Below are 22512 nucleotides of genomic sequence, written 5' to 3'. Positions count from 1 at the left end.
TATTTTGATTAGAAGTCGTGTTAGTGGTTTTAATTATTTGTTGAACTTAATTTTTTTTTTAAATGTAATGTATAAACTGGACACTTATTTGTTTTTATATTTTATGTTTTGTTTCATATCATGTTAGATTAAAAGCAAGTACATTTAAAATTAATTTCATAATTCTAATTTTCTTACAAATGTTCAAAGTTAGTGAATGTACATTACAAACTACCTAACTAATGCATCCCACATGTCCCTTCTAAATTCATATTGTTGATACCATCCATTAACACTATCCTCGTGGTGTTCAGTCCACCAACCGGCAATCGGCGGGAGAGGTGAATCAGGTACAAGGTCAAGACGGATGAAATGTGATCCACCAACTGTAGCAATCACAAACTCTCGAGTCGGTGTCTGAACCCCGTTGCGTGCCCTCAGCGGTAAGACTGTGATGCATGGGTAGTAGCAAGTTGGTACTAGGCCTACCCCGAGATAAATCACCCTTGCGTTGAACCACGTAGCAATAGGAAATAAATCTTGAATTGTAACCATCCAATGCCGCTCCCCGACAGCCCCACCATCCCACCGAATACGATCTACGTTCATCCAAAGTCGTCCAAGCCCGTAAATCCGTTCGTACAAATCAGGATGGCCGGCGATCTTGTTCGCTATTGTTTCCCGAGCGTCAAAACACAGCGCCTGATCGCCAAAGAAGAAGTCGGCGACACAACAAAAGCCACAGTTCCCATCACCAATGACATCCTTCCAAGACGAAATGTGTAGGGAATTATAGGTACTACGCAGCGGAAATAAACATGAATCATATTCATACAGTACCTAACCCCAAGATCTAATGCATAACACATAAAGAACATATAATCGTACCTTTGAAGCATGATTCCACGTGCGATCGAGCAAGAACAATGGGAGATAAAGAACCCCAAGCGTGATTCCTCTACTTAGTCCACGAGCACGGATTAAACCTCCACTAATGCTAGTTAGTTGTGACTGAACACTTCAATTCAATCAACCTTCAACGGAGATTTGAGCCATGAACACACCACAACACCACCCACGCGCCACCACACGTGCCACCCACAAGGGAGGGCCGTACGGACAGGGAGGAGAGAGAGAGGGCCGAGTAGAGAGACAGAGAGTTAGGGCTTTTGGGAAACTTGGTTGCTTGTGTGACAATTCACTGTATGTTAATTGTTGTATATGAAACCCTAGGCATGGTTTATATTTATAGATCATATCTAGAAATAAAACCATGTCAAGTCCAAAACCCATTAGACTCTTCTAACTATCTAAGACCAATTATCAACATGGTATATCATGAACTCATGAGGCCCAATAATGGGCCTCTAACTTGTTTAACCCGATACTCTTATGTGTGACCTTGTAGGATCCATTCTATAAGGCTTTGGGCCATTAAGCTATCCCAAAGATCAATTGTCATATCTAGCACCAAACATTGACGACCCTATAGAATGAACTAATTATCTCCATTATCGTGATCCTTGATATATCTAGTAATTGCACTTATCGAAGACATAACTCCTTCAAAATGTACGGAACATTGGGCCTGGAAGCAAGTTCAAATACCTGCATTGACTAATGTCACTTGGATCTACAACACAAAATTAAAAGATAAATTATTAGTAAAGCTACAAGTATTAAGTTTACATATATTAATATTACATATATTATTCAAAATCAATAGAATTTTAATATTACCTGGTTCTGGGTCACCACCACGTTGAGTGTGTTGACGGTTCACATGCTCGAAATAACTTCGATCACGCCTGGTGTCATTGTTCCTCGGTCGACCACGAGTGTTGAGGTTGACATGTGGTTCTTCAAGGTGTGTATGATCTGGATGTAGCTCCTCTTCAATGATTCGCGTTACATTTCGATGTACGGCCGGGTCACTTTCCATGACTTCATCAATTAGGGATCGACAATGTGCAGTCTCCTCGGTCGAATCATTAACCACTTCAGGAATGTTAACACCATCACCAATAACCAGTGTCTTCCAGAAAGAATGAATTTGGTTGCTATACAATCCTGACTGTGCAACTATCGAATCATGTATCTGGCAAGCACATGGAAGACCATGGGTCACACGCATAGCACATCCACAACGTTCATGGACCTGGTAACTCAAATCCCGCATCCTTTTCGTCTTGTTATGCAGTTCTTTCAAGCAATGTTGAGACACTTTGTCATTTATATGTGACAGTGGCAACTGTCTGTACATCTGACCAATTTTAGACCTTGATGCCTCCAACTCATTACGAATTTGTATGATTCGATTACCGATATGACAATGGACTCGGGCCCATACGGTATCCAAAGAACCTGCCAATGATTCAAATTAGTAAATACATTTTAATTTTTTTTTATTATAATTACAATTACGTAACAACGAGAACAACTAATAAAATAAAACAACTAACCTGTGGATGATTCAAACCAAGTTTTCACTGCTGAATGTTGGCTCTCAACTCTGCAGTTGGTGGTGTTACCAAAGTGAAGAACCTGGTTCGTCCAATATTTCACAAATTTCTCCTTATGACAAAGCCATGTTCTCTGAACATACTGAATCACTGCCGGATATTTTCCCCACCTCACTTGCATGGTAGCTAGAGCATAATCATACTCCGCCTGTGTTGTTGCATTCACGATTTTGAACCATTTCCCATTTCTAAAACTGACACCAACCTTCTTGTTTCCGAACATCTTCGTCACCTTAGCCTCCACATCTCTGTTGATGTGCCATATATAGAGTAAATGTGACGTCCCTGGAAAGACTTCTCTCAAAGCCACACATAGCCCAAGATCACGGTCTGAAATAAATATAGATGGCTCTTTATCAAACCCAATAAACTCCCTGAATCTCTGCAACACCCACCGATAGCTAGCCGTGCACTCGTCGCGCATGAAAACATATCCAACTAGAAAATTCTGGTTTGTCGGTGTCACACCTACTACCTCAAAGAAAGGAATGTTATATCGATTGGTCTTGTAAGTAGAATCCATACCTATGACATGTGGGTATGTGCGGAGTATGTTGACCATGATCGGGTGCACCATAAATGCATGTTGCAAAATGTTGTGATCATCGTTCGTGACCCAGTAAATGTATTTACTCTCTCTCGCCTGATGAAGAAATTGCTGAACTACTCCTCTTCCTTCGAACATCTCCATCCTGAAGTCATTCCGGCAATTGTAAATGTGTCGGATGTTTAGATGATCATCAGGAAATTGCTCGGCAATAGTGGACATGATGTTACGGGCGCAACCTTGGACTTTGTCATGTCCCGCACAACCTGTTTTGCACCCGGACTCAATCCGCTCACTCTACGGTGACCCTCTTGGTACACAATCATTAGGTGGTTATGTGTCCCGGTGTGATCATTTTTCGCAATGATCTTCCAACTGTCGGTGCTGACTTCATAATATATCTTAATGTAGAATGGACAATCATTAGCTTTGGTTTTGGTGTCCTTCCGTATCGCGTTCTCCAAATCTCTCGGCTTGCTCCTTCGTGACCGATCACATCGTAAATACCGATACGGCCGACCATCTCTGGTTTTGTTATAAGACGATTTCACCAAAATAAATCCCAATTTTATGGAAACACCATCAGCCCATGTAACTACATCGTCAAATGTTGGAAAAAACGTATCCGTGACAAAATTCCCACTATAATTCACACTGTCACCGCCTTCCTCAGATTCCATATCCTATACAAATTAAACAAAACATGGTTTATGTCATAATAATAATAATAATAATAATAATAATAATAATAATAATAATAATAATAATAGTAATAATAATAATAATAATAATAACAACAACAATACTACTACTACTACTAATAATAATAATGATAACAATAATAATAATAATAATAATAATAATAACAATAACAACAACAACAAATACAAAACAATAACAATATTAATAATAATATTAAAAATAATAATAAACAATTATAACAAAAAATACAAAACAATAATACCATAACATTAATTACTAAATAATATAATAATAATAATAATAATATAATAATAATAATAATAATATTTATAAAATTATATTTCTACTAATTAATAATAAGAATATCAACAACAACAACAATAATAACAACAACAACAACAACAATAATAATAATAATAACAACTACAACAACAACAATAATAATAATAATAACAACAACAACAACAACAACTACTATGATAATAATAATAATAATAATAATAATAATAATAATCATAATCATAATCATAATCATAATAATAATAATAATAATGTTACAAAAAATAATCATATTACTAATAATCATATTAATACAAAAATAATTACATTAATTATCAAATACTTAATCACAACAACAATCACAAGACCACGAAAAAAACAAAAAAAACAAAAAAAAAAACTTAATTAACATTAAAAAAATAAATTAACGTACTTAACATTTAAAAAAAAATAAAATAAAAAGGGACATCCGCCTAAAATATCCGGATGTCCTAGGTAGATCCGCCTAAAATTTCCGAATCTACCATGGAATATCCGGATTTTTCAGGCGGATCCCTACTTCCGCTTGAAATTTTCGGATGTTCCATGGTACATCCGGAAATTTTAGGCGGATCTACCTAGGACACCCAGATATTTTAGGCGGATGTCCTATTTCCAGAAAAAAAAAACAGAAACTTACAGAATGTTCCGACGCATTCTCCGGCGTACGAATGTTCCACTCGCCGTCCATGACCCAAGACCCGTCGAAAAATTTTATGATTATTTTTTTTTAAAATAAAAGAATTAAGGTGGTCGTGGGGACCGATTTGGTTTTAAGGTCGTGGGGACCGATTTTGGGGGGCTCGGGATAGCAAGGTCGTAATGTGAGGGGACCGTTTCATGTAATGTGTCCAAATTAGAGATGGCAATATTAAGTGGATATCCGCTAACCCGCTCCACCCGCTTAAAATAAATGGACGAAAACCCGAATTAAATGAATGAGAAGCGGGTGACGGATGAAGCGGATGATGGATCGGATCGGATGTGGATGTGGATGATACTTTTTTCACCCGCTAACCATCCACCCATCCGTTTAACATATATTAAATTTTTAATCAAAGAATTTTACTAGTAATATATAGAATGTGCAAGAAAATTACTTGTCTTTTTTTTGTTGCAAATTAATTTTTCAAACAATATTTTGTTATTGTTTCTTTTTTATTAATAAAATAAAAAAATTATTATATAAATAACCGAAAATTAAAGTTTATCTGAGTTTTTTTCCATTTTAGTATTCATCCATTTGTCATCCGCTCCACCCGTTTCATCCGCGGATGATGGACGGACGGATATGGATGATGGGTGAATCGGATGACGGATGGATGTGGATGGAGCAATTAGGATAATGGATGGATGCGGGTGAAGCTCCACCCGATCCAAATCCGATCCATTGCCATCTCTAGTCCAAATGGGGAACAATGTCCTTTTTATAACACAAATTGCATAAAGGGCATAGTTGTCCATTCAAGTCAAAATGGGAGCGTTACCCTGTAAAATGGGAGCGACGAATAGCAATTCAGTTTATAATTTTAATTTCTAAAATGTATGGATGTGGGTGCGGGTAGGGCGGCACGGCCGAACGAGTATGAAGTGGGGCAGGTGAGGCGGGACGGGGATTGGGTTGGTCCAACTTAAAATCCACCCTTCTCATCATAGGTATGATTTTTATCTCCATCTTTGTCCCACCACCCGTCAAACTGAGACCCATCCTCGCCCTAGTCTCATACTTGATCCACCCCAGTAATATCCCTAATTTAGCCGTAATATTTTAGCCCATTATGGACCCGGCTTGACCCGAAGCTTTGACTCAAAATGGGTCAAAATTTTGAATGAGGGGGAGTAAGCTATTCCCCATTACTTGTGAATTTTGCACCATATATACTTTATTTTGTATATGAGGGGGAGTAAGATATGTAGTGCATATCTTACTTTTTCTAAGTGTTAAAATATTGAGTCTTTATTTTTATTTTTAATTACAACCCAATTCACACACGCATAAATTAAAAAAAAAAATGAAAAGAAAAGAATGATATTTTACCATGGAAATAACACCAATAAAGTAGATGCATATATGTTTTAAAGAAATCAATCTACACCTTATATAGTCCTCCATAATTTTACACTATATTCAAGAGTAGAAGGTAAGGGAAGTATCATGTATTCATGTTATTAATTCGAAATTAGATTTTAAGCTATGTAAGACGTTTTTTTTTTTTTTTTTTTTTTTTTTTTTTTTTTTTTTTACTAATCATCCACAATCGTCTCAAGTCAGTGTAAATTATGCTAGCTCATAATAATTTGGATTGACCTTGAACTTTCATAAGTTTTGTTGGCTCATTAATATCTTTAATCGTCGAAACACATTTTTTTTTATTAATCAATATGTGATATTGCTATAAATTATAAAGATAACATTTCATGTCATTCTATAAGATAAATATGTGCATAATCGATCCTTATATTCCGTATTTATGTTTAACAAAATTAAAAATGTTTACATGCAAATAACACCAGACACGATATTACCTCTAAATTTGAGTTATGATCCCATCGTTTCTAAACGAGTCTTTTATATATATATATATATATATATATATATATATATATATAGAGGAAGGCTCATATAAGAACCCTCCTCTATATAAGAACCCATTATATATAAGAACTAATCTGGACCGTACAATTAGTTTGATCTGACCGCTGAAAATAAATGATTAGTAATGGCATTTTAGTAATTTTTGTTGTTCTTTTCCCTTTCTTTCTCCTTATTCACGTTTCTTCTTTCCTTTCTTTTTGGGCTTGGAACATTACAGCTCTCTCTCTCCTCTCAAACATTACAAATTTACAACTCTTTCTCTCTCCTCTCATACATTACAACTCTCTCTCCTCTCATACTTTTGGATGCAAATTCCTTCAAGAAATTAAGGTTTGTTATTCAATTTTTATAATTTTGATTATCCTTTTAGTTAATTTATTTATTGATATCTATTTTTTGCGAATTTTTGTTGAATTTTTTTTATTTTGGCGAATTTGTGAGAAATTTTATTTTTTCTAATTATTTGTGGATATGCAATTCATCAATTCGAAAATCAGCAAAAATCTGTTTTTTTTTTCTTTTTGCGATTTCATCATTCAGTTTATGTTGATTTTATCTTCTTTTTTTTTTTTTTTGCGAATTTTCTTGAGTTTTTTTCATTAATTTCATCAATTTTGATTTTTCATTTCCAGAATTTTTCGATGTTATATGTTTTTTTGTTTTTTTTTTTCCGACTTTCGAGCAATTATTTTCTGTTTTTTTTCGATTTTATCTGTTTTTTTTTTTTTTGCGAATTTTCTTCAGTTTTTTTTCATTAATTTTCTGTTTTTTTTGTTTTTTTTTGTGATTTTTCATTTCCAGATTTTCTGTTTTTTCCTTTGCTTGAGTTTTTTTCCAGATTTTTGATTTTTAATGGATTTTAATTTCTAGTTGCTTTTTTGCTACAATTTGTGTTTTTTTAAATAGGTTTTTGCATATTGATGGATTTAGATGGTGTTCAACCTAATTATCCTTCTTCTTGTGTTACTTATTCAGGTAATTTTATTGTTTTTAATGTTTTAATTTCAATTTACTTACATGTTCTAAAGTTTCTTTACTACGTTCTAAAGTTTATCGGTAATGTTCTAAAGTTTTCTCTATATGTTCCCATCCGAATGATAAGCGCAAATGCCATGTTCCGTTGCCTGTTGAACTCCTTTTAGAATGCAGAATACATCGGAGTATGAAAGAGTGGTTGATGAAGGATTATAAAAAGTAGTACGTGTTAGATGCTTCATCCAAATATACCATAAATGTACCAATCGCAATTGAAATCTGCTACTGACACTGTATATTTTCACATGGAATTGAATGTGTAGTAGTGAGTCCTAGTGATAAGGGTAAACGACAATACTAATTTAGAATTGTCATGAGTCACATCTTTATGAAATAGCAGAGATATTTTCACAAGCTATGTTAGAGTGTGGAGTCTATAATTTGCAACCCCACACATGCACTTGCAAATCACTGATTTAATATTTCTTCACTAGGCTTTTCAAACTTTTTTGAGATTGTTTGTTCTCTGTTGGAGCACTGTTTAGTACTACAAACTAAAATTAGATGGATTTTATCCACTATTTTTATTTCTTAACATGACTATATTGCTTGGCCAAAACTAAATACGGAGTATAATTCAAGTAGTGCAAAAAATAGCATGAGCTAAAATAAAATATTATGGTACTAATCTGAGGAAGTTAAATAATTTGATAAATAAAAAATATCTAATCCATTTTAAATAATTTGTAATGATTCAAAGTAAACTGTGGGTAAACAATATCAATCATTATCGGATAATGCCACAACAACCTCAAGGCTCGTCTTGGAGCTGGGCATTGGGGGCTTGGGAGTTGGGAATGCTACTTTTTCCTAGCAATCTGACATAGGGATAGTTGATGCATGTCACTGCTACTGGAATCACCGAACCATGGCCCCACCAATCTGACATAGGGAGTAGGGAATCCTACTTTATCTTTATATTCTAAAACTTTCATTCTATGTTCTAAAGTTTACCTTCTAGTTTTAAATTTTACTTTTTATGTTCTAATGTTTACTTTCATTGTATGTTCTAAAGTTGACCTTCTAGTTTAATTTTTTCACTTTATTCTAAATTTTATTATGTATGTTATAAAGTAATTCACTATGTTCTAAAGCAATATGTTATAAGTATGTCCCTAATTTACTATGTTCTAAAGTTTATCCTTGATGTTCTAAAGTTTTCTCTGTATGTTCTAAAGTTTTCTATGTATCTTTCTCTTTATATTATAAAGTTTTTTTTTATGTTCTAATGTTTTCTTCATATTCTAGGACTTTCATTGTATATACTAATGTTTACTTTCATGTTCTAATGCAGTTGGTGATATTTATCGTACTCCAGAGGTTGTTGGATCATTTAGCCCTGGTGGTACCACTAAGAAATGGATTCCAAGTGTTCCCGAGGAGTTAAAACCCAGTTTGGGGATGATTTAAAGATCCTGAAGAGGGTCTTAGTTTTTATAAAGCATATGCAAATGCCGCTGGGTTTACTTCTAGGAAATCTACTACTAAAAGGAAGAAGAATAACAAAGATATAATTGCTTTTCAATATGGAGTTTGCAATAAGGAAGATTTTAGGGCAATAAGAAAACCTATTGCTCAACAAACAGTTTATGAAGAAGGAAAAGTTCGTATTACTAGGAAACGTTTAGTCACTCGTGTAGGATGCAATGCTCACATATGTATGAGATATGATGCTGGAAAGTATGTTGTAACTCATTTCAAAGAAGAACATAATCATCCTTTATATACTCCAAGTTGTGCAAAATTTCAGAAGGATAATAGAAAAATGCATATTATGCATAAAAAGTTGATTGTTGATAATTCAAAGGTGATTTATTTTTATGTACTAAATAATTTTTTTTTTGTTTTGATTTACTATGTTCTAAAGTTAATTCTTAATCTTAGTAATATTTTTTTTTCTAACAGGTAAATGTTGGTCCTGTGAGGTCTTATACTATGATGAAAGAATTAGCTGGATCACATGATAATGTTGGTGCATCTAAACAAGATTTCAAAAATTTTTATAGAGATTTGAAGGCTTTTATTGATGGATCAGATGCCCAAATGTTTGTCGATAATTTTCAAAATAAGAAATTGCTCTAGAGTGCATTTTTTTTTCCTATGATGTTGATGAAGAAGATAGACTTTGTAGAGCTTTATGGGCTGATCCTATCTGTCAAAAAAATTATGCACTTTTTGGTGATATGGTTTCTTTTGATACCACATTCAAAACAAACAGATGATGTTTTAAATATAAATTTCTTTCATAATGTAATTAATATTTTACTTTTACATATTAATTTTTTTAACATATGTTCTTATATTCTAAATATCATGCCTTGTGTTCCTAAACAAATATCCATCATGTTTTGATGTTCTAAACAGATATTCTTTATGTTCTAAACTATGTATGCCTTATGTTCTAAACATATATTGCTAATGTTCTACCTTATGCTTTAAAATATATCCATCATGCTTTTATGCTTTAAACATTATGCTTTTGTGTTTTACACTTTATTCTTTGTGTTCTAAACTAATATCCATCATGTTCTAAACATTATGTCTATATGTTCTAAAGTTTACTTATAAGTTTTTAAAGCTACATTGTATATTTTTAGTTTAGTGTTTATGTTTTAGAGTAATTCATTATGTTTTAAAACAACTATATTACTGCCACGTTTAATAATTAAATTAAATTACTATCCTCTAAAGTTTATCCTTAATGTTCTAAAGTATACCTCTATGTTCTACAATTTACCTCTATGTTCTAAAGTTTACCTCTATTTTGTAACATTTTCTGCATAAATAATTTGTGTATGTTACAGATATAATATGATCTTTGGTCCATTTACTGGAGTTGATCATCATAAAAAATGTGTTACTTTTGCGGCTTCTTTTGTAGCTCATGAGGATATATCATCTTTTGAATGGGTTTTCAAAACTTTTCTTAAATCAATGGGAAATAACGAGCCTGTGTGTTTGATTACCGATCAAGACCCTGCAATGAAAGTTGTTGTTCGTAATGTTTTTCAAACTACAGAACATAGGTTTTGTATGTGGCATATTATGAAAAAGGTACCTGAAAAAGTAGGTCGGGCGATTGCCCAAGACACTGATTTCTTGAAAAAACTGTGTTCATGTGTTTGGCATTTAGAGATTGAGCCGGCAGAATTTGAAGAAAAGTGGAACAAAGTTATTTCAGAATTCCATTTGAACGATCATGAATGGTTGGCATACATGTACAACATACGTGATATGTGGATTCCAGCGTATTTCAGAGATTCATTTTTGGGTGGCATTATGAGGACCACATCTAGATCAGAAAGTGAAAATAATTTTTTCACTATGTTCACAAATCCCCATCTCACTTTGATTGAGTTCTACATGAGGTAATAAGTAATTGTCTATATATGTTCTAAAGTTACTCTTTATGTTCTAAAGTTTTCCTTGTATGCTCTAAAGTTTTCTTTTTATGCTTTATAGTTTTACTATTTATTTTATAATTCTCTTTTATGTTTTCTTTTTCTCTTTATGTTTTAATAATATTTAGATCATAATAAACAAGTCATGTATATTTATATGTTCTAATGTAATTCACTCTATGTTCTACAATTATCTTCTATGTTTTAAAGTTAATTTCTATTTTCTATAGGTTTGAATGTGCATTGGATGCTCAAAGGCACACTCAAAATAAAATGGATAATGATTCGAAGAATAAGCGTCCGGAGTGTAAGACTCCAATTCCTTTAGAGAAAGATGCTTCTGAATTGTTTACAACAACAATTTTCTATGAATTTCAATATGAGCTTGAAATTTGATGTTTTAATTGTGGTGTTGAGGAGATGAAGAAGGACAATGAGCTTTACATTTTCAATTTGAGGGAAGGAACTAGAAGGAGGACTTTTGATGTTGTTTTTGATCCAACTACCTTTGATACCAAGTGTTTTTGTAAAAAATTTGAACGTGATGGTGTGCCTTGTAGGCATATGATTTGGGTGTGGAAGGCAAGGATGTTAGAAAAAAATTCCCAAGGCCTACGTTCTAAATAGATGGTGTACAATGGCTTATAAGAAGCCCATTTTTGATTTAGAGGGTAATGTGTTGGAGGAATTTACTAATGCAGTAGATAAGAAAATGTTATTAAATGATTTGTGGTCTGAAATTCATGCTTGTGTGAGTTTAGTGCAAAACAATGAAGATGATCTTAGTGATCTTGTCAAAAAACTTCGAGCCATGAGGGTAGATTTGGAACAGAAGAAAACAAATGGAAGCAACAATCTTTCGAGCAAAGTTAAAGACATTGAAATGCTTATTGGAGCTAGTCTACCTTCTAATGTTTTAATCAAACCTCCTAAAATTTCGAAGAACAAAGGCACGGGGGTTCATGTTCCAAATCAGGTCAATGTTCCAAATGATGTCCATGTTCCAAATCAGGTTCATGTTCCAAATCAGGTAAATGTTCCAAATGATGTCCATGTTCCAAATGAGGTTCATGTTCCAAATAGTGACAAAAGAATGAAGAGTGACAGAGAAAAGTCTATTGAACAAAGTCAAAAGAAGAAGAGATTATGTAGAGCATGTGGGGAGCTTGGTTATCATGATAGTCGTAATTGCCCTGGAAAAGTCAAGTGATATTGTAAGTAAACTTTATTTTTAATTTTCTAAACTTTAAGTTTTAAGTCAAAATTAATATATAATTTATACTTTGTGTTCTAAATTAATATTCTTATTTTCCAAACATAATCTCTAGTGTTTTAAACTAATATATATGTCATGTAATATTATTTTTTTATGTTCTAATGTAATCCATTTAATGTTCTAAAGTTACTTTCTAAGTTCTAGAGTTACTTTCTTTCTATGTTTTAAAGTTTATTATTTATGTTTTAAAGTAATTCAATATGCTCTAAAGTAACTATGTTCTAAACAAGTTTAGAACATAAAGTTATTCATATATGTTCTAAAGTAATTCAATATGTTCTAAAGTTACTTTTCTATAATGTTTATTCTTTCTGTTTTAATGTAATTCAATATGCTCTAATGTTAAGAACATAAAGTTATTTATTTTGTTCTAAAGTAATTATGTTCTAAGCAAGTTTAGAACATAAAGTTATTCATATATGTTCTAAAGTAATTCAATATGTTCTAAAGTGTTTTCTCTATGTTCTAAAGTTACTTTTCTATGTTCTAAAGTGTTTTCTCTATGTTCTAATGTTTATTCTTTCTGTTTTAGTGTAATTCAATATGCTCTAATGTTTAGAATATAAAGTTATTCATTTTGTTCTAAAGTTTTCCTTTATATTTTAACTTTTCTCTTTATGTTCAAAATATTTTCTTTATATGTTCTAAAGTTTTCTTTATATGTTTTAAAGGTTTCTTTAAATGTTCTAAAGTTTTTACTCTATATAATATCATGTGTTCTAAACTAATAGAAATGACATGTTATAACATTTTTTAATGCTAAATTATGTGCTTATGTTCTAATATTGTTTTATTTTTTTTTCTTTATAGGTTGATGAATATACTATTAATCCAGTTGCATGAGATGTTATATATTTAGAAACAATATCTCATTTACTAGCACGTAAAATATTATTCATGTAATTCTTAAAATATAAGAACTCAATTTATTTACTTTTAGAAACAATATATTTTTATTTCTTTTTTGTCCAATTATTATTCAGAGTATCTCTACTAGTGTTTTTCTTATCAATTTTTATGTTAATTAAAGTTGATTATAATGTTTTATAACATCTCCTGTCTTTTCATCTTCCCCCCTTTTCGTAATTATAAGTTGTTTTATTAAGTCAATTTGAACTACGAGTAATGATAGTACAAGCATTTTAGATACCTTTATTAAACAGCATTTAGTTGAATCTTGCTTTAATCAACTTTTATTTATTCAAGTTTCTTAACATTGATTTACATATGCCTTCTTAGATATGCACTAAAGAGTGTATGCATTGTATTCAAAAGGAAAAATAAAGCAAAATTAATGGATTAGAAGCAGCCAGTTTAGAACATAAGCAAATACTTTAGAACATAGATAAAAATAATTAGAAGATTAGCAAAATCAATAATTTGGACATGTAATAAGAAAAAAGTACAACATAATAAGATATAATTAGAATCAAGTTACCAATTGAATGCTTTGGAATCTTGTTACTTTGGCTGTTGTCATTTCTTGTTACTTTTTTTTTAATTTTCTTATGTTCTAATGTTCTACACTTTAAGTTTTAAGTCAAAATTAATATATAATAATATATTCTAATATCCTAACTTTATAAGCATATAATTATTAAAACATAATCAAAAATACTTTAGAATATACCCATATAATTTAGGACATGAATATAATTTAGCATATAAGTTTATATGATATATTTTATATTAAAATTTTAGCATTTAATATGATTCAACAATATATTTCTTGTAACAGGTAAATACATAGAACATAAGAAATTACTGTTATATTCTTTGCAAATATCTCTCTACAAATATAAACTTAAGATCTTAACAATCATATATCCATTTTGTTCTCCTTTGACCACTTTTTTGATCTCCTAATCACTTTGTTCCGTTCTTCATTTACTTCTGCTGTTATTATCTTCCCACAATACTCCACTCTTAATTTTTTCATTTGGTCAAACTGCAAAAAAAAAAAAGAGTAACTTTTAGAACATAAACAGAAATACTTTAGAACATAAGCATATAATTTAGAACATGAATATAATTTATCATATAAGTATAAATAAATATAATAAACCATAATATATCTAAACAATAACCAAACCAAACCACAACACTAAAACCATAACACCAAAACCATAAACAAAACTAATTTAAAACATGTATCTTATGTTTTAAACTTACATTGTCTAATTCTAGTCCCGAATTCCATTGTTTTACAGATTCTCCTTCATATGTTTCCATGTGCTTCAACAGGAACACTCCACAATCATGTTTGTTCTTATTGCTCTTCCATGACATACTCAAGTTTCTTGTTTTGAAGGAGGATACAAAGTCACTCTTTATATTTGAGTCAATTGAGTGAACGAAATCAACCAAATGCATTCAACTGAAAATTGGATAAACTTTAGAACATATAAGGTAAACTTTAGAACATAAAGAAAAACTGTAGAACATAAAGGGAAAACTGTAAAACATATAAGGCAAAAGTTAGAACAAAAGTATAATTAAAAAAAATGTAAACTTTGATGTCTTACCATTAATCTATGGTAATTTCCATATTTATTTTGAAAAGGAATATTTGGTGGAAGAAATATGTTGTCAATCAAATCAAATGTTCCTTCCACAAAGTTGACACACAGCAAATAGTAGTGATCTGGTAAAACGACCGGGAAGAAAACCTAATAGATAAACAGAATTAGAACATAGATAAGCAAAATTAGAACATAAGCATGCATTTTAGAACATAAGCATATAGTTTAGAACACAAGCATATAATTTTTATAACATGTATTTTAGAAAATAAGCTTGTAGCTAAGAACATGTAGTTTAGAACATAAGTAAGTAGTTTAGAAGATAAATAAGTAGTTTAGAACATAAGTAGATACTTTAAAACATAGATAAAAATAATTAGAACATAAACAAAACCAATAATTAGAACATATAATAAGAAAAAAGTACAACATAATAAGATACCAAGTTACCAATTGAATGCTTTTGAAGCTTGTTACTTCGGCCGTTGTCATTTCTTGTTGCATTCTATCAAACAAAGCCTTCATTCTATCATCTTGCCTTTCATTTGATTTGAAGTATTTTTTTGTACAACGTATGAGCTGAAAAAGAAAAAGAAATTAAAACATAAGTAATTAGAACATAGGTGCATAGTATAATCTATATGAGAAACAAAAAGAATCTACTCTTAGAACATAGTTATAATTTTAAGTTCGAAAACATACATAGCATTCAGTAGTGAAAAAGAATCTACTCTTCTTGTCTACACCACGTCTTTTATTTTCAAAATTCAATAGGCAAACATAAGTATCCACAACATTGTTCACATGTGCTTATCTTCTATGAGACTATGAATCTCATCTCTCGTAATCGTTGTCCCCATGTTATCAGCATACAAAAGCTCCTAAAATCAGAAAATAAAATCAGAACATAAGCATGTAGTTTAGAACATAAGCATGTAGTTTAGAACATAAACACATAATTTAGAACATAAGAATATAGTTTTAGAACATAAGTACCTATTTTAGAACATAAGCATATAGTTTTAAACATGTACTTTATAACATAATCTCGTAGCTTAGAACACGCAGTTTAGAACATAAGAATGAAGTTTAGAACATAATTTATAGCTTAGATCATATAGTTAGAACATAAGCATATAGCTTAGAACATAAGCATATAGCTTAGAACATAAGCATATAATTTTAAGTTTTAAAGTCTTACTTATTATCTCCTTGAGCAAACGCATACTCAGCTACCTTTCTATTGTCCACGTTCTTGAAAAGTTTTTCATGTTCAACCATGAAAGGTGAACGCAAGTACATTGGAAGCTTATCCTTTCTCTTTTTTTTCCGTGTCTTTTCTTCTCCTTTTTTCTTCTCCTTGTTTCCTACTTAATTCAATTAAAAAAATATCACATAGATAACAAAAACACATAAACTAAATCAAACCAAAATTTATTGATAACAAAAACCATAACCAAATCAAACCAAAATTTATTATTACCCAAGTTTTAAATTAAAATTTAACTAAACCATAACCAAACATTTGTTTTAAAAGTTTAACCTAACTTTTCTAAATATTTCTAACCTAAAGATCTAATGTTTACAAAATGATTACCCTTTCTTGTTCTCATTTTTTTTCTTCTTTGTTCTTCTCTTCATTCTGCTTCCTTCATTTTCTTTCTTCTCCTCTGATTCTCCTCTTTTTCCTCCTTTTTCTTCTTCCCTTTTCTTCTCTCTTCTCCTCTTGGATCTCCTCTTTTTCCTCCTTTTTCTTCTTCCCCTTTTCTTCTCTCTTCTCCTCTTGGATCTCCTTTTTTTCCTCCTCTTTCTTCTTCCCCTTTTCTTCTTTCTTCTCCTCTTGCTTCTCTTCTTTTTCCTCTTCTTTCTTCTTCTCCTTTTCTTCTTTCTTCTCCTCTTTTTCCTCTTCTTTCTTCTCCTCTTTTTTCTCTTCTTGCTTCTCCTCTTCATCCAATGTAGGTGGATGATCTGGATTCAGAAAAGCACAATTTAGAACATTTGCTGTCACTTCTTCGTAAGTGAGTTCTGCTTCATTATCTTCTTGATTTTCTGGGACATCAAACCATAAGTAGAAACAATAAGGACACAACATAGAAATAGTTGGAAAAAAATTTAGAACATTAGAAATAACTAGAATATAACCAGAAAAATTTAGAACACAAGAAGTAACTTTAGAACATAACTAATTTACAACATAATTATATTATTTAGAACATATGCACATAATTTAGAACATAATCATACAATTTAGAACATATGCACATAATTTAGAGCATAACTAATTTCGAACATAATCATATTATTTAGAAATATGCACATAATTTAGAGCATAACTAATTTAGAACATAATCATATTATTTAGAACATATGCACATAATTTAGAACATAATCATATAATTTAGAGCATATGCACATAATTTAGCACATAATCATATAATTTAGAGCATATGCACATAATTTAGAACATAAGAAAGTAGTTTAAAACATAAGCATCTGATTTAGAAAAAATTTAGAACATCAGAAATAACTTTAGAACATAACAGAAAAATTTATAACATAAGAAGTAATTTTAGAACAAATCTAGTAATATTAGTTCAAAAGAAAAGAGTTTGAAAATAATGTAAAACTACCAAACTGCTGGTGAGGGGGTCAATAAGTTGAAACTTGGAGGAGTTATATCAAAAGGTTGCTTCTTTTTTGGAGGAATTGGGTTTTTTGGTGACTCCTCATTCCTTTTCTCTTTCTTCTCAATTTTTTCCTCCTCGTTTCTCTCTTTTATGTCCTGCTCTTTTTTCTTCTTCTTTTGATCCCAAATCTTCATAGCAATTACACCATAAAAATTAAGTATTATAGCAAATAGAAAAAAATAATTAGAAAATAAAAAGTAACTTTAGAACATAAGAAATATATACAATTAGGAGACAACCTAGAAATAGTTAGAATATAAAAAATTAAGAATTAACTTTAAAGCATAACCAGAAAAAATTTAGAGCATAAGAAGTAATATTAGAACATATCTAGTAAATATTAGTACATAAAAAATGAATTTGAAAATAATGTGAAATTACCAACTACTGGTGAGGGAATCAACAAGTTTTTGTCTTTATTCTCTTCATTTCTCTCTTCTTTGTTCTTATCTTTTTCCTCTTCCTTTGATCTCAAATCTGCTTAACAATTAGAACATAACTAATTTAGAACATAACTAATTTAGAACATAATCATATAATTTAGAACATAAGCATGTGATTTAAGCGCATGTTTTAGAACATAAAAAAGTACTTTAAAACATAAGCATCTGATTTAGAACATAAGTATAATTTGGGAAATTAAGCATGTACATGTGAAATTACCAACTGTCGGTGACTTTGGTGACCTTGTTTCCTCGAATTTCTTCCATGCCTTATCCATAACCATATCCAATTCTTCAATAAATGCTGGTTCATCGAAGACATGTTGATCTTGGCTGAGTATAGAAGGGCTTTTCTTTTCTTCTTGGTTCACGAATGTCTATAAAATAATAAATTATAATTTAGAACATAATATGCATAATATTTATATAAATTTTATTATACTTTAGAACATAAGCTGAAAATACTTTAGAACACAACCAGAAAATACTTTAGAACATAATTATAATACCTTTGTGTGTACTTGCACCATATGTTGTCTATGAGATGTTGCATTTTTCCTGTTGTTTCTTCCTCAACAAAAGATCTTTTGCTTGTTCTAACATGCCATACATCTCTTTAACATTCGAGGCAAGTGTTTTTGCCAAATCTCCAAATTTGCTCAAAAAGCCCTTCATTAGAACACAAAAATATTTTAGAACATAAAGGACATAACATGGATAATTTAACAGAAAAGGATTAAATGGAGCATAAAATATAATTTAGAACATAAACTAAATCATACCATCATGTCATTTCGAGAAGTTGTAGAACTAGAACCTATTGATGATTTTTCCATTCTCTTCTCTTTTTCCTTTTGTTTTGGTTGTTTCTTTTTTCCTTTTGGTGCCTTCTAGTATATAAATTATAAAATTTAGAAAACAACAACATAAATTTTAAAGATTAGAATATAAAGGTTAGAATAAAGTGTTTTCAATTTTTACAAGATAAGCATATGTAGTAATAATTTAAAAAGGTATAATTACCATTGATGACTCTTCCTTTCTCTTTCCTTGTCCTCTTGTCTTGATTGTTTCTTGTTTTCTTCCTACACATTATAATATATGAATTAAAAAATTTAGAATATAAAGGATAAACTTTAGAGCATAAAGAGAGAACTTTAGAACATAGGCAAAAGTAAGTTGAGTGATTAGAACATAAAGGAAAACTTTAAACATAAAGGGTAAACTTTAGAACATAATGGAAACTTTAGAACATAAAGTGTAAACTTTAGAACATAGGCAAAAGTAAGTTGAATATAAAGTTTAGAATATTTAGGGGTAAATGTTAAAATAGTTTATCACATAAAGTATATAGTTTAGAATATTTAGGGGTAAATATTAAAACAGTTATCACATAAAATATATAGTTTAGAGCATAAAGGGTAAACTTTAGAACGTAAGCAAATATAGATAGAATATAAAGTGTAGTGTTTAAACATAAGCATATACAAATATCATACCACAATTGATTCCATTCTTTCCAAGAGTTTTCCATATCCAAATCCATGATCTTTTTCAAACTTATATCTCACTTGAATCCTTTCCTTTGTCCACACCGAAAATTAGTGGACATTTTCTTGGTTTTTCTAACCCTCCTCTTTGTAGACGATCAAAATAGAATACCTATTTAGTACATGTTAAGAATTAATTAGAATATTTTTCACACATTTTCAACATAACAAGAATAATATATATACATAATGGTAAGAATTTAAAACTTACCATTAGAAAAGGTAAAGGACCTGTAAAGTAAGAATTTCCCTTCTTCCATACACTTACAGAATCTTTCAAGTGCTCAATCACAAATGTGCACCAATCCAATTCAGCAATTTTCTTTACATCCATACAACTATACAAGAATTTAATGTATAGTTGTGGGTTGTTTGTTGATCGAATGCAACAATTGACAACACATACCACAAAGTTCCAAAGAAATTCATCAGAAACTGATTTTTCCTTCTTCAATTCTTGAATTCTGTCAATCAATCTCTTGTTGGTTGGACTTCCCTTTTAGAGGTAAAAAAAACATATAAATTAAAACCTATGGAGATAATAGATCTATTTTAAAGCAGAAAACACTTTAGAACATAAGCAAAGCACTTTAGAACATACAATTTATAACATAACCATCTTATACAATATAATATCATAAAAATAGCTAAATATAATTTTGAACATTACAAGTCAAATAACTACATAAATGATCTACGTTTTAGAACATAAAATTCATACTTTAGAACATAAAATTTAAAACATAACCACATTATATCATCATACTTTTTTGAGGCCAAACTTGCTTCTCCAAGCTTTTAGAAACTTGCTCCATTTCAGATTTGACTCATCATTTGGTTGCTCAATCCTTTTGCCTCCCAATGGCAACCCATAAGCCAAATGAACATCAATTGCCTCCAAAAAGATTTCTTGTTTTCTCTTTGGTAACATCAAACAACATCTCTCCGTGTCAAAATTCGTAACCAAGTTTTCTGTCAACCTAGAATTATAATGAAAAATGTAAGATTTAAAGCACAATACAACTATATTTAGAATATAATAGTCAATCTTTAGAACATAGAAGATTAAAACATTTAGTATAATATTTAAACTTTTGAACATAATTTAGAACATTATATAAAAAAAAGTCTATTTTAGAACATAATAAACATACATTAGAACATAACAAAAAATTAATTTAGAACATTAGTGTATAGCAATTCAAACATGAGAGATCATAATTTTAGAATACAAGAAGTAACTTTAAAACATAAGTAATTTACAACATAATCATATTATTTAGAACATATGCACATAATTTAGAACATAATCATACAATTTAGAACATATGCACATAATTTAGAACATAGCTAATTTCGAACATAATCATATTATTTAGAACATATGCACAAAATTTAGAGCATAACTAATTTAGAACATAATCTTATAATTTAGAACATTAGTGTATAGCAATTCAAACATGACAAATCATAATTTTGAACATAACATTGATAATACTTATGATTTTAGAATATGATTTTAGAACATAACATTCTACTACTTACATAGAATTAATATGGATTGGTAAATCCAATTCCAAAAAGCCTCCAAAACCAATGTTCCGAATAGCTTGCTTTTGTTTTTCCGAAAGATTTATCAAACATCCTTCATGAATTGAGTAGGAGGTACTCTTTGATAAGGTTGCTCTTAACTAGTTTATCTTGCTCATTAGCTTCTACTACTTGGACATCCTCACCATCTTCTTCTTTTTCAATCTTTCTTTTTTCTTCTTCTTCACATCCTCACCATGAATAGATAAACATAATTAGAACATAGATAAGCAAAATTAGAACATAAGCGTGCACTTTAGAACATAAAAATAAAGATTGTAAAGATTAAAGAGTATTATTACCTGAGTTTGATTTTTTTTATTGATTTTTTGTTCCTCCTACTATCATCTTCCATCTCCTCTTTTTCATCTTTCTCTTTCATCTTTACATCACCCTTATTATCATCCTCACCATCATCTTCACTATCATTATTCTCGTCATCATCCTCAACATTATTACCCTCTTCTTCTTTTTGATCTTTTCCTTCTTCTTGATCTTTTTCTCTTCCTTCCTTTTTTTTGCAATTTTCGAGGTGGTTGAAGCCTTGTTGGAAGTTTTCTATGTCTTATAGCAACACTTTTACTTTCAATATGCTTCTCAAATTCCGATCTATCAATTACTTCCGCTTCAACGTTTTCAACTTTCCTTTAAAAACAATAAAAAATAATTAGAATACAACTAACATTAAATAGAGTGCAAATATAAAGGGATAAGATGAACATAAACTATAATGGATACATATTAGAACATAATACAAATCTTCAGAACATAAGAGAAAATTTTAGAACATAATGGAAAACTTTAGAACATATTGGAAAACTTTAGAACAAAAATTTAAAACATAATAGGTAAAGTTTAGAACATTAGTTTAGTTACCTTTTTCTTACATAAGTAATTTCTTCTTCTTGTATATTAGTAACTCCTCCTTCTGATTTTTCTTCATTTTGGCCTTGCATTTTACTGCAACATTAAGAAATCAAAAACATTAGTAACATTCCAACATTATTATTATATTTTTTTGAACATAGGAATAATTTAGAATATGCTGAAAAATAGTTTAGAACATGCTTAAAAAGAGTTTAGAACATGCTGGAGAGTGAAAAACCCAAAATAGAATGAGTAAACTAGAAATTTAAAAGACAAATGAAACAGAAACATGATAAGGTTTGATTGAGTTTATTTTCAGCCCATGTTCTAAATTATTTCAACCTATGTTCTAATTTTTTCCTATGTTCCAAATTTTTTCTACCTATGTTCTAAAGTTTATTTTCAGCCCTGCAATCACAAGTTCACTACCAACAACCCCTAACCAATTAGCTGCTGCTGCATAAATCAACCACCACA

The 22512-nt window shown here is 30.4% G+C and overlaps 3 protein-coding genes and 2 long non-coding RNA genes across 5 annotated transcripts; 1 reads left to right on the top strand and 4 right to left on the bottom strand.

Moving 5' to 3' along the window:
* Positions 1-210: 210 nt before the first annotated feature.
* Positions 211-3270, bottom strand: LOC110723429. Its single transcript, XM_021902788.1, has 4 exons — positions 2442-3270; positions 1720-2343; positions 1588-1612; positions 211-778 (listed from the first exon to the last, which is right to left on the bottom strand). Exons 1-4 carry the CDS (start codon positions 3268-3270, stop codon positions 211-213), a joined length of 2046 nt encoding a protein of 681 aa, XP_021758480.1.
* A 5726-nt stretch (positions 3271-8996) lies between these two features.
* Positions 8997-9796, top strand: LOC110723368. Its single transcript, XM_021902716.1, has 2 exons — positions 8997-9506; positions 9605-9796. Exons 1-2 carry the CDS (start codon positions 9360-9362, stop codon positions 9779-9781), a joined length of 324 nt encoding a protein of 107 aa, XP_021758408.1. The 5' UTR covers positions 8997-9359; the 3' UTR covers positions 9782-9796.
* A 5169-nt stretch (positions 9797-14965) lies between these two features.
* On the bottom strand, positions 14966-15380 carry LOC110723367. The gene is made up of 2 exons (XR_002511711.1): positions 15349-15380; positions 14966-15045 (listed from the first exon to the last, which is right to left on the bottom strand). It is a non-coding gene; the product is annotated as an uncharacterized LOC110723367 (long non-coding RNA).
* Positions 15381-17524: 2144 nt separating this feature from the next.
* Positions 17525-18558, bottom strand: LOC110723375 (protein MNN4-like). The gene is made up of 5 exons (XM_021902719.1): positions 18538-18558; positions 18249-18405; positions 17967-18062; positions 17811-17824; positions 17525-17713 (listed from the first exon to the last, which is right to left on the bottom strand). Exons 1-5 carry the CDS (start codon positions 18556-18558, stop codon positions 17525-17527), a joined length of 477 nt encoding a protein of 158 aa, XP_021758411.1.
* A 53-nt stretch (positions 18559-18611) lies between these two features.
* LOC110723366 lies at positions 18612-19622 on the bottom strand. Its single transcript, XR_002511710.1, has 3 exons — positions 19528-19622; positions 18811-18918; positions 18612-18697 (listed from the first exon to the last, which is right to left on the bottom strand). It is a non-coding gene; the product is annotated as an uncharacterized LOC110723366 (long non-coding RNA).
* Positions 19623-22512: the final 2890 nt, after the last annotated feature.

This window comes from Chenopodium quinoa, unplaced genomic scaffold (assembly GCF_001683475.1).
Source record: "Chenopodium quinoa cultivar QQ74 unplaced genomic scaffold, ASM168347v1, whole genome shotgun sequence".
Lineage (NCBI taxonomy): Eukaryota > Viridiplantae > Streptophyta > Magnoliopsida > Caryophyllales > Amaranthaceae > Chenopodium > Chenopodium quinoa.
This window is presented reverse-complemented; position numbering and strand designations above follow the sequence as displayed.